At 38.4% G+C, this 12,028-nt stretch overlaps 1 protein-coding gene across 5 annotated transcripts in view; it reads right to left on the reverse strand.

The window, feature by feature from the left end:
* Window positions 1-12,028, reverse strand: part of RHBG (Rh family B glycoprotein) — a 49,053-nt gene that overhangs the window by 11,607 nt on the left and 25,418 nt on the right. For 2 of the 5 annotated variants that reach the window (XM_051993801.1, XM_051993800.1), the window contains exon 1: window positions 7,504-7,749. The exons of 2 other annotated variants lie outside the window; for them this stretch is intronic. In XM_051993801.1, coding sequence (XP_051849761.1) covers window positions 7,504-7,690 — 187 coding nt within the window. In that variant the 5' untranslated portion in view covers window positions 7,691-7,749. Of the gene's footprint in view, window positions 1-7,503; window positions 7,753-12,028 lie in introns of those variants that run through there. One more of the 5 variants, XM_051993805.1, reaches the window with a different exon arrangement.

A 12,028-nucleotide genomic window follows, 5' to 3' on the forward strand; every position in this document is an offset into this window, starting at 1 on the left:
GAACATGATAGGCATAAGGTATGGTGTAAGCAAAAGCATCTAAGTGAGAGGAGAGGTGTGTATCAGGAGCCAGAATGGCCAACCTGTTATGAGATAATAGCAGAATGGCATTAAATTGTGAACAGCCTTGAATGGCAAACTAAGAAGTTAGAATTCTAGTAGCCAATGTGAAGATAATGAAGATTTTTTGAGGAAATGTGACATAACTAGGAACCTCAAGAATGGGTTGGGATTGGGAAAGAATGGGGGCAAGAAGACCTTTCAAGAATCGATCAGTCAATAAGCAGTTATTAAGCACCTACCATATGCCAGACACTGGGCAGCTAAGATAGATGGATAGCACACTGGACCTGAAATCAGGAAGATTCAGCTTACTTTATTCATATCTGCCCTCAGATACTAACCAACTATGTGATCCCCGGCAGGTCACTTAACACTTTTTACCTCCATTTTCTCAAATGTAAAATAATATGAAGAAGGCAAGCCACTCCAGTATCTCTGCCAAGAAAACCCCAAATAGGGTCACAAAGAGTCAGACATGACTGAAAACAGCTGAACAACAACAAAAATGTGCCAGACACTCATTATGCTAAGCAGAAGGGATATATTTTTTAAAGACAAAGACAGTCATTCCTACCCATAGAGACCTCATGATCTATTTGAGGAGACCATAAACTAATAAATATGTACAAATAAGTTATATATAGAGTAAGTAGGAAATAATTAAAAGAGGTAAGGCACTAGAATTTTAAAAGGTTGGAAAAGGCCTCCTATAGAAGAACAGATTTTAGCTGGGACTAAAAGAAAGCTGGGGAGCCAGAGGCAGCCAGACACAATTGAGAGATTGAATGGCTTGTTCTTAGAACAGCAAGGAGGCCAGGGTCCCTGGATTGAAGAGTATGTGGAAGGGACTGAGGGAGTAGGATGACTTTGGACATCAAACAGGTGATTTTTTTTATCCTAGAGGTGAGAGGTTACTGAGTAGCGAGTAACATGGTTGTAATTATGAGACTACTGCAATAGTACAGGTGGGTGGTGATAAGGAATGACAGCTGTGGAAATAAGAGTGGAGAGGAAAGATGCAAGAGTAGTTCTAAAGGGAGTATTGACAGACCTTGTCATTGATTGACTATGACAGATGAGGTAGTAGAATCAAAGATAACTCCAAGATTATACACATAGAAGAATAAGTATGGTGGTGCCCTTGACAAAAACAAGAGATAAGTCAAAAGGAAGAACAGGCTATAAGGAAAAAGCAGCTTCAGAAATGATGAATTTATAGAGCACCTGCCCTGAATTCAAATAGGGTCTCAAGTACTTAACACTTCCTAGCTGTGTGACCCTGGGCAAGTCATTTAATCCCAATTGCCTGGCCAAAAACAAGCAAGCAAGTAAACAAATAAAAATAATAAGCAATAGAAAAGAAAAAAGAAAGAAAGAAAGAGAGAGAGAGAAAGAAAGAAAGAAAGAAAGAAAGAAAGAAAGAAAGAAAGAAAGAAAGAAAGAAAGAAAGAAAGAAAGAAAGAAAGAAAGAAAGAAAGAAAGAAGAAAGAAAGAAAGAAAGAAGGAAGGAAGGAAGAAGGAAGGAAGGAAGGAAGAAGGAAGGAAGGAAGGAAGGAAGGAAGGAAGGAAGGAAGAGAGAGAGAGAAAGAAAAAAGAAAGAAAGAGAGAGAGAGAAAGAAAGAAAGAAAGAAAGAAGGAAGGAAGGAAGGAAGGAAGGAAGGAAGGAAGGAAGGAAGAAAGGGAGGAAGGAAAGAAAAAGAAAGTAAGAAGGGAGGGAAGGAAGAAAAGAAAGAAAAATAAAATAATGAATTTGAGGTGCTGAGGTTCTGAAAGCCTTTGGAGATGAGGGTCTGAATACAGAAGAAAAGCCAGTGATGGAGATAGATTTGGAACTTAACTGTGTTAAAGTAAAAGCTGAAGCTCTGAGAGTAAATGAAATTCAAGGAAAAGAAGAACAGAAAGAAGGAAGAGAGTATTCATAAGACAGTACTTTATGGATCATTTGCCTTAAAGAGTTAGGAAGAGTAAGAAACCATAAGAAACAGAGAAATGATTAAACAAGTTAAGAGTATATTCTCTTTGAGCTAAGAGGAGAAATATCTACTTAGAGGAATAGGTCAATTATGTCAAATGCTTCAGAGAAACTGAGAAAGGTAAAAACTTGGGAAAAAAAAAGATTCGATGATTCAGAATCATTGGTGACTTCATGATTGGGGGGAGAAGCAACTGGGGTGAGGGGACTTCCCAGGGTCATACAGCCAAGAAGAGTCTGAGGCCAGATTTGAAATGGCTAGATAGTGAAGAGGAAAGAAATAATATAGTGGCTGGATGGGAGGAGAAAGTCAAGAGAATTGCTTCTGCACGAGGGCTATCTGATTGAAAATGAAAGAGAGAGAGTATGCTGATCTTTGTTGGAGCAAGGTTCTGGAAGGAATAAGATGAAGGGTGTCAGGTAAAATGATTAACTTTAGTGAAGAATAGAGGTAACTTTGAAAAAATTAGAATTTTATTTCAGAATTTAAACAGACCTCAGAAGCCATAACTTACACCTGAAAATAGACTTTCCAAAAAATATTCATTCAATTATGGTTTCAAAACCTTAAGCCTTTCTGACTCCAGTTATGTTCTACATAACTGCCCCAGTGACTTTGGAAAATAGTCTCAAAAAAGTAGGGGCGGGAGGGAAAAAAGGAGGGGGGAAGGAGAAGGAAGAGAATGTAACAAAGAAGGATTTATATTTTTTCAAGATAACTAGGTGGCCCAGTGGATTGAGCACTGAGCTTATAAGAAGGAAGACATCATCCTGAGTTCAAATCTGCCTCAAACTCTTAATAGCTAAATAATTCTGAGCAAATCACTTAATTCTGTTTGCCTCAATTTCTCATCTATAAAATAATCTAGTGTGTTATCTTTGCCAATAAAACCTTTAATGGGGACTGGAAGAGTCAGACATAATTGAAATGGATAGACAGTGAAGAGAAGGAAAGAAATAATGTGGTAGCTGGATGGAAGGAGATCTGATCTTGTTTATGGACAAGAAAAGATTGAAGATGGATTAGAGAGGCTGATCTTTACTGGAGTGAGGTTTGGAAGGAATAGAATTAACTTTAGTGAAAAATAGAGATAGCTTTGAAAAATCAGAATTTTTTTTCAGAATTCAAAGAGACCTCACAAGCCATAACTTACACCTGAAGAAGATTTTCCAAAAAATATTCATTCAATAATGGTTTCAAAAACTCCAATGAGAAGGAAGCCATTGCTTAACAAAATAGCTCTTTTTACTTTTTAATAACTCTAATGGTTAAGTTTTTTTCTCCACAACAACTCAAACTTACCTGTTAGCAATTTCTACCCATTTCTCCTAATTCTACCCCTGAAACCAAATGGAACAATTCCTCTTCCACAACACTACCTTTCAAAGATCTGAAGACAGCATGTCCCCTACAAGCCAGACTAAAGGTTCTCAGTTCTTTCAGTCGATAGGTCTATGGCATTATAATGAGGTTCTTCAACAATCTGATTGTTCTCCTTTCAATGCAACTACTATATAATATCGTTGACTAATTCTGATCTTGGAATTCATTAAAATCTTGAGATCTTTTTTAGACAAATTGCTGTGTAACCATGTGTCTGTCATTTTGTACTCATGAATTCAACCTCTTGAACTTGAATTTAAAGCTTTACGCTTATTTCTATTAAATTTCACTTCATTAGATTCAGCCATTTTCTAACCTGTATAGATATTTGTGGAAACTGATTTTGTCACCTAGTGGGTTATCTTTCTTAGCTATGTTCTTTGCAAAAATTTGATAAGCATACCTTTATCCAAATCATAATGTTGAACCCAGGGCAAAGCCCAGCCCCCCAGGCCTCTTCACTAGAGACTTCCTTATGAGTTCTTCTGTGATTAAATGGAAGGAAGATAGAGTAGATGATAATACTGGGAAATTTTTGTAAATGGAGAAGAGCCTGAGGGATCTCACATTGGATGACCTCGATCTGAGTTCTCAGTTAAGAGGAAACTATATCATCTGCTTTAAAAGTGGGAGTTAGGGTGTGATTGGAAACAAAGTCAGAAAAGTAGAACAGTTGCTGTGGAAAATGATGTAAGGAATCAATAAGAACAATTTCTTTCAGGCCTACTGCATGATTCTTTTTTTATTGATACTTATAATGCATTCATTGGAGTGGTTCTGAGTATACAGACAGTGAAAAAGATTCGCTATTTATTCTTCCCATCAAGGCCAGGACCTTAGATAATTGGACTTCAAATATCTAAAAGAGTTCAAGATTCTATTTCCTGCTTGACTAACAGTGCTGTCATTTCTTTAAAATGGCAATAATATTTACACCACTACTTGATTTGTTTGGCATCAAAACTCAGTCCCCCAAAGCTCTTTCAACTACAACCCAAATACTGGAACAGGGTGACTGAGGACTATTCTTTCTCCTGGTGAAATTTTCCTGTCTTTGTGATTAGACTCACTTTTCCACTTCAGCAAACAATCATTAAGCACCAACTAAATGCAGGCTACTGTGCTAGGTTCTAGAAACATAAAAACAAACAAACAAAAAAAAATAGTCTTTGCCCTCAAAGAGCTTCCATGACAAGAAAGCACTGAGTTAGGGATAGTCACTACAGAGTCTGGAGTCAGAAAGTCCTGAATTAAAATCTGACCTCCGATATTTTTTAGCTATATGACCTTGGGTAGGTCACTTAACCCAATATGCCTCAGTTTCCACCTCTGTAAAACAAGCTGGAGAAGGAAATGGCAAAGGGCTCCAATATTTTTGCCAAGAAAATCCCAAGTGGTTTCACAAAGAGTTGGACACAGCTAAATCAGGTGCTATACTACTCTCTGTAGTCTAGACTCTCCACAGTCTAGTCTTTAAAATGAAATAACAGAGGCCTGAAGAGGCAGGGAAGTTAGAGGTTGAAAACCTAGAAAAGTCCTCTTTTTGACTGTATTTTCCTAGAGCTACATTTCAGACACATGCAATAGCTAACCACTCTCCTCCTTGAAGAAGATTCCATAGCCTCCCCATCCCAAACCACCCCCCACACCTGATTTCAGGTTTCCTGGACCTCTGCTGTCAAGGTGTTTCTGCCATTTAACTGAAAACTCTTTCATTTCAGTGTCACAGCCTTTTCTGTAGATTAATCCCAGAGAGGACATCTTCTATAAGAAGGTTTTATTTCCATTCCTGCTAGCTGTCTAGTTTTCCTCATAACACAAACAGTACAAAAATCTTTTATGTATTTATCACATAGCTTCTTAATTTGTATTATAGTCATTGCTATAACTATTGTTACAGTAATCTAAAGTTATAAATTATAGTAATTTTAATAATTTCCTATTAAGTTATAAGGAAAACAATATCTTTGCTATCTCTCCTAGCAACTAATATAATTCTTTGTACACAGTAGGCATTTAATACATATTTATTTCATTGAACTCAACCTCTATGGGTCTTTGGTTTCTCATCTGCACTGGGAGAGTTGGACTATGTCCTTTATTACTGTCCTATGATTGTAAGAGCACAGACTAAGTGAAGGCAGCAGACTCTCAGTCAAAGGCAATGACATTGGTATTGGCCAATTCCACAGAGAAGTCAACAGCCACAGTAACTCCCTTTAATCTTCCAAATGAAAGAGTCCGAAGGATACATCTATCTTTCCATACGTCATGGGAATAGGTGCAGGACGGTGACCATCAAAGCCCTGGACTCTCAGCTTCTCTTAAAAGAAATACACCCCTTAAGGTCCTAAGTCCACATAGTAGAAAAGTCCAGAACAAAGGGGGCGGGGTGGGGGGATGGAAGGGTAGAAAGAGAGCTTTTGAGGTGGCTTAGAAATTTCACTGATATCCTTTCAAAGGCAATTCACCTAATGCATGTTGTGTATGAGTGAGAAATTACTAGTCTTAGTAAAAGAGATAAGTGTTAGATTTTGTCAATAATTTCCCAAAATGCAAAAATGGGTTACTTTGGAGAAAAGTGGAGCTTGTAAAGTCAAATGTTCAGAAGATATGGTAATATAATTTATATTCATATAAAATTATGTTCATATAAAAGTGATTAATTTACCATCACATCCCTTATTTGTCAGGTATTGCTTAAAGTCTGTCCTTCCCTCCCTAAGGCAAATTTTTGCCCCCTTTACTGTGTCATCCTTTTGGGTTTCACTTACCTCCAGGGGATCAGTGTTCCCGATAATTTTGATGAGAGAAATTATGATAATAATACCCTAGAATGTTATATGTATACATTCTCATCCCCTTAAATTCTCACAGCCCAGGAGAAGAGTAAAATATGCTTTTCCTAATTTTTCAGGTAGGGAAAATCTAAGGTCTGCATTGAAATCAGAAAGACTCATCTTCATGAGTTCAAATCTGCTTCAGACACTTACTGTTCACTACAGTTAGGGTGGTTGGACACACCTCTGTAGTTCGTACTGTTGGAGAAGCCCAAGTCAGTGGATTGCTTGAGCTCAGGAATTCTGAGTTTCATTAAAGCTAAACCTGATCAAGTATCTGCAATAAGTTGAGTACCAATGTGGGGAGCTCCTGGGAACAGGTTCCCACCAGGCTGTCTAAGAAGGGGCTAAGTCAGGAAAGAAACAGGTCACGATTTCCATGCTGATGAGTCATGGGGTTGGCCCATGAGAGATAGGGAGAACTGGTCTAAAAAATCACCTAAACAGCAACCATCATAAAAATAGGTTCAACATAGAAGTCTAGTAGCTTTTCTCCCCAGTTAAGCTTCTGTCTATAGACTATATAGCTTTAGTCTTTAGGATGGGAGATTGAGAATAGCGTCTTTTCTTTCCTTTCAGGATTTTTTGAATTTATTTCTCCACGGGAAAGACATCTCAAATGAACAGGCGTCAGTATACAAGCACGCTGAAAAAGTGCTGGGAGGAAAAAATTCCTGTGGATGATTATCTATTTCACACTGAAATGGTAAAGGTTGTTTTTTCGGTTTTGCTATTTTTTGGGGAGGAGAGGGTTTGAGAGTATTAGATGCCAAGATCCTCAACAAGTGGCTCATGATATAGTAACTGCTTGAGCATTTGCATATGAGCTATCCAATTTGTGTATTATTTATGCCAAATATTCACCACATGCTGGCTTCTCCCAGCTACCTTCCAACTGCCTGCCCTATCATCAGACAATGCACAGGAATGCAGGCTCATTTTAATATCAGCCAAACAAAACATAATTGGGAAGATAAATCTGTTCCCCCAAAGCATTACAGAATTCATCCCCAAGTCAAAGAGAAATGGTCTTTGATTTGCCCAAGCCACCATTCCTCCTTCATTAATGTAGATAATTGTATGCAGTATTTATACAGTGACAAGTCCCAGGCAAATGAATTTCATTCCTAGGAAGAAATAGCTACAGATGTCCCACATGGGAGTGGAAGATACCAGTGAATTCCCTTCACCCAGGGGGCTGCCCCCCCATCCCTTGCTTAATCTCTAGGAATCCCCAAACTCACTTGGGTAGCGAAAATAAAAGTCATTGTCCATGTTGCTGTGGTTGCTTTGGTGCCAGAGGGAGGAATCTGTCTCATGGTTGTACCGGACAAAAAATGAAAAGAGGATAATGATGGCTGCCTGAAAGAGGAGGCAGAGTAGGGGCAGTTGCACCCTCAAACCTGCAGTGTGGCTGGAGTTCCTGGCCATGGGACCTCGAGGAGGAGCTGCTGGCTTCCAAGAGAGTCTGAGACTGAAAGACAAACTCAGCAGGAGTGTGGGGTGGCTTCATTAGGGAGCCAGAGGCCACTCCCACTCTGGAAGAAAGATCCACCCCCTAACCTACCTTCCCTCTCCCCAGAGTTTAGACAAGGGAAGACAAGGGAAATAAAGCTGCTAAGAATGAACAGGAGTTTCATTTGGCCAACCCTATGAAGAAGAAAAGGGGAAATCAAGAAATCCAGGTGTTACAGTTACAAACTCCTACTTACAAACTCATATAGTTACAAAGTCATAGGATGTGTCTATGGTCTAACCAGAGATCCTAATTAATCAACAGAGAGATTACATTTGGGAAGTCTGGTTCTTTGTATCAGCTCCCTAGGAAAGAACATTAAATAAAAGACAAGCAGAGAAACTAGCTGCTTAGGTGCCATTATGTGCTCCATCTCCCAAGCTCTAACTGTGGAGAGCTTTGAAGACCACAAACTTATAGACAGTTGCCACCTGCGGGAAACATATGGCACTGTCATCTCCAGAGTTAAAATAAGGGAATTGGGGAATTACTCAATATTTTGATTGCTTAAAAAAAAATAAAGAGATGAAGAAGAGAGATAAACAGATGGGAATCTCCCAGCATTAATGATTAACTGGCTCAGTTCAGCATTCTTGGCCACACCACTTAGGTCCCAGCTTCCTTCCTCTTCCCTTTTATCTCAAGTTTTCTCCTATCTTCCAACTTTCCCCATTTACTTAAGTCTTGAAGCTTTCCTATATGAGCTGGGTTAAGGTCTGACCCAAATTGACCTGTCCAGAAATTAAAGGTAAGGAACTTCTAGGCATATCTTCCCAAAAAACACAGGATGGAAGGTGCCAAAACAAGAAAACCTGGCAGTTTTGTCAATACAAACCAGGCAATGCAAGCCTAGAAGGATGAGGGGGTAATTTGTGACCTTCTTCCTGAAATTTCTGGTTTACTCCAGAGTGAGAAGAGGCAGTTGCCTTTATATTAAAAACAGGCAAGAATACTGAATTCAGATCTGCCTGACAGCAGGAGAATTCTGAGAATAGTCCCCAGTGCCTGGGAAAGGGGGCAGGTTCTTTGTGATTCCAGCAACCTGAGTTATTCCCCCTTTCATTTCTAATTATCTTTCATTTCTCATAGTTCAGACTCATAATCCCATGACCACCCCTCACAACCTTTAAAAGCAACAGGCAAATTTTTATCCTCAGGATTATTGGGATCAGGGTAAACTTGGCCTTTCCACACTACTACCTTTTTTTGCTGCTAGAACAATAAAGAGAGAAAAATATGTGCTGTTGAAGAACATTTAGGAAAAGGTCATGGAAGCAAAATCTTGAGGTGGTTCACAAAAGTGCCCAGGTCTTCAAATGGACCTAGAAATTCCTCTGGATGAATGAATGCAAGTGCAAGACAAAGAATCCCTGTAGGACAAGTAGTGTTCACTACTTATGGGATAACCTTTTTTTTTCTTTAATGGAAAAAAAAGAGGATGGTACAGAGGATCGATGCCCCAGATAATTAGGATTTGCTGATCCATTTTTAGGGAAATTTGTTTTCCCCTAAGAGAATTTCATTTTGTTTTCTCACTTCTCCTTTTCTTTTTTCATTCCTTCTCCTTCTTCCCCTTTTCCTTCTTCCTTTTCTCTCCTTTCCTTCCTGCTCTTGGAATAAATCTGTATTCAGTCTTTCCCACTGTCACAGGTTTTTAACTGCCAACTTTGGACGGTAGGAAAGTATCCCCTTCTATTGAAAAGAACCTTCTATCTCACCTCCAGGCAGAACTCATTTCAGGAAGGCTACTATGGTCATCCCTCTTCACAGTCTCCAGTGGTAACCTGTTTTTGTATCTGATTATGCTTAGTCATCAAGAAACTTGACCTCTACTACTCCTTATTCTGTTCAGAGAGCAGGTCACCATCATCTGGATAATCATTGTTTAATAGAGAGCTAATGGATACCACCTCCCACTTGGTCCCCAATCTATTCCAGTCCAGGTTCTTGAGAATTAAAGAGATCTGTTTTTTTAAATCTTGCTTGATAATAATTTTGTTGGTGTTATTAAAGCAGCTAAGTGATATAATGGAAAGAATATTAAGCCTGGAGTCAAGAACAATTGAATTTAGATCTAGTCTCAGATACATTAGCTGTGTAACCCAGAATAAGTCACTTAAAAAAAATAAGTCACTTAAATCTATTTATCTCAGTTTTCTCATCTGTAAAATGAACAGAAGAAGGAAATGAGTGTTTTTTTTAAAAGCTTTGCTTAGGAATAATAGGATTAATAAATAATATGATAATAATAACAGGATTATAATTTAGGGTTTGTTGTAAGGCAAAAATACTAAGCCAGTCTAGAAAAGTAAAAGGTAAAAAATGTCACACTAAAAATGCATTGGTGAAAAAAGCTTCTTATCTATTCACTTAGATTCTACAAAGAAAATTGTTAGAAAAAAATCCACTCTTTTTCAGTCTTATTTTTAATTATCTTCTCAGTCTCTCATTATAGTATTTCTTAACACTCCAGCTTAGAGTTCTAGGCTTGGAGTCAGGAAAAGATTAGGGTTCAAACCCTAAATCAGATACTCAATATCTATATGTGCAAGTCACTAGCCTGAGTCTCTGAGTTTTTCCCATGGGTTAAATTGTCATCCATCAATTACTTCCAGATCTATATATGTAGTTTTCCTCTTCTCCTGAGCTCCAGTCATTACCGCTACCTACTGGACATTTCTATCTCCAAAGATAGCATCTCCAACTCCAAACACCAAAAACAGAACTCATAATCTCTCCCCCTACTCATCCTCCTAATTTCCTTATCTCTGTCCAGAGCATAACCATCATCCTAGTCACAGATTAGCTGCATCTCCCTTCCTTTACCCAAATTCAAGTTGCCAAGTATTACATTCTACCACTATAGCATCTCTTTCATTTGTCCCCTTCTACCCATTCATGGCCACCACCTTCATCCATCCTCCATAATGCTGTCAAACTGATCATTCTAAAGCAAAGTTTCACCCCCTGCTCAAGAAGCTCCATCAACCTTGCCTCTGTGATAAAATACAAATGCCTCTGTTTGCCTTTTAAGGCCTTTTATAATCTGATTCCAACCAGTCCAAGATGAGGGTCTTCATGTATGCCATAGGCCCCTTTGGCAATCTGGAAAAGCCTATGGACCCTTTGTCAGAATAATTTTTAAAAAAGAAAATAAAATACATAGTATTACAAATGAGACCAATTATATTGAAATATAGTCAACACAATATTTTTAAAGTCAAGTTCATAGACCCAGAATTAAGGATTCCTATTCTAGAATAATGTCCCAGAACCTACTTTCATGTGAAGTAATCTATATTTCAGTCAAATTGGCCTACTTCCCGTTTCCCATACTGGATATTGTCTTCCACCACTGTGCCTCTGCACAGATTGGCCCTTCCCCACACCCCAAATCCCAATCCTGGATTGCTTTCCTTTACTTCTCTTAGAATTTCTAGCTCTCTTTAAGGGTCACTTCAAGGTCTTCCTGATCTTCCAGGTATAAATACACATGTCTATGAGAGACAGCATGGCATAGTGGATAGAGAGCTGCTTTCAGAGCCAGAAAGACCTGAGTTCAAGGCTTTTGCTGTATCCCGGCTGTGTGACCCTGGGCAAGTCACTAATCAGTGTCCTGGAGAAGACATCTTTATAAATTGCAGAAAAGATTCCTACTTTCATTAATAGTAATAATTTCATCATCTCAAACTTCCCTAGATCAATGAAATCCAGTCCTTACTCCTATAAATTACACATTGATATGCACATATTATTTTTCTCCAAGTAAATACAATGATGTCTTTAATTCACTTGATGAATACCTGTGGATTGAATCTGTGTTCGAGGTACTGGGCTAAGATACAAAGTCAAACAACGAGTTTTGTTCATGTTTATGTCCTAAACAAGCATTTATTCTACTAGGAGTGTATATATATATATATATATATATATATATATAGCGCCAAGAAAATGAAGGGGATGGGAAAGACTGTAGGAAGAGTCAAAGCCTGGGCTGGACTTAAAGGAATGTGGGCATTGAGATAGGAGAAGTGCATTCTAGTCATGGGAACACTTATGAAAACATACAAAGGTGGGAGAAGGAGTATCAAGTTTAGGGAAAGGCCATTCAGGCCAATGTAAGGCTAAAGTGTAGTAGAGTTTGTGAAGGGAAGTACAAAAAAAAAAAAAAAAGAATTCAGAGAGGCAGGATTGAAAGACAGCCTTGAATAGTGAGGCAGTCAAAAAGCATTAAGAGCCTACAATGGACTATA

This window comes from Antechinus flavipes, chromosome 4 (genome assembly GCF_016432865.1).
Source record: "Antechinus flavipes isolate AdamAnt ecotype Samford, QLD, Australia chromosome 4, AdamAnt_v2, whole genome shotgun sequence".
Classification (NCBI taxonomy): domain Eukaryota; kingdom Metazoa; phylum Chordata; class Mammalia; order Dasyuromorphia; family Dasyuridae; genus Antechinus; species Antechinus flavipes.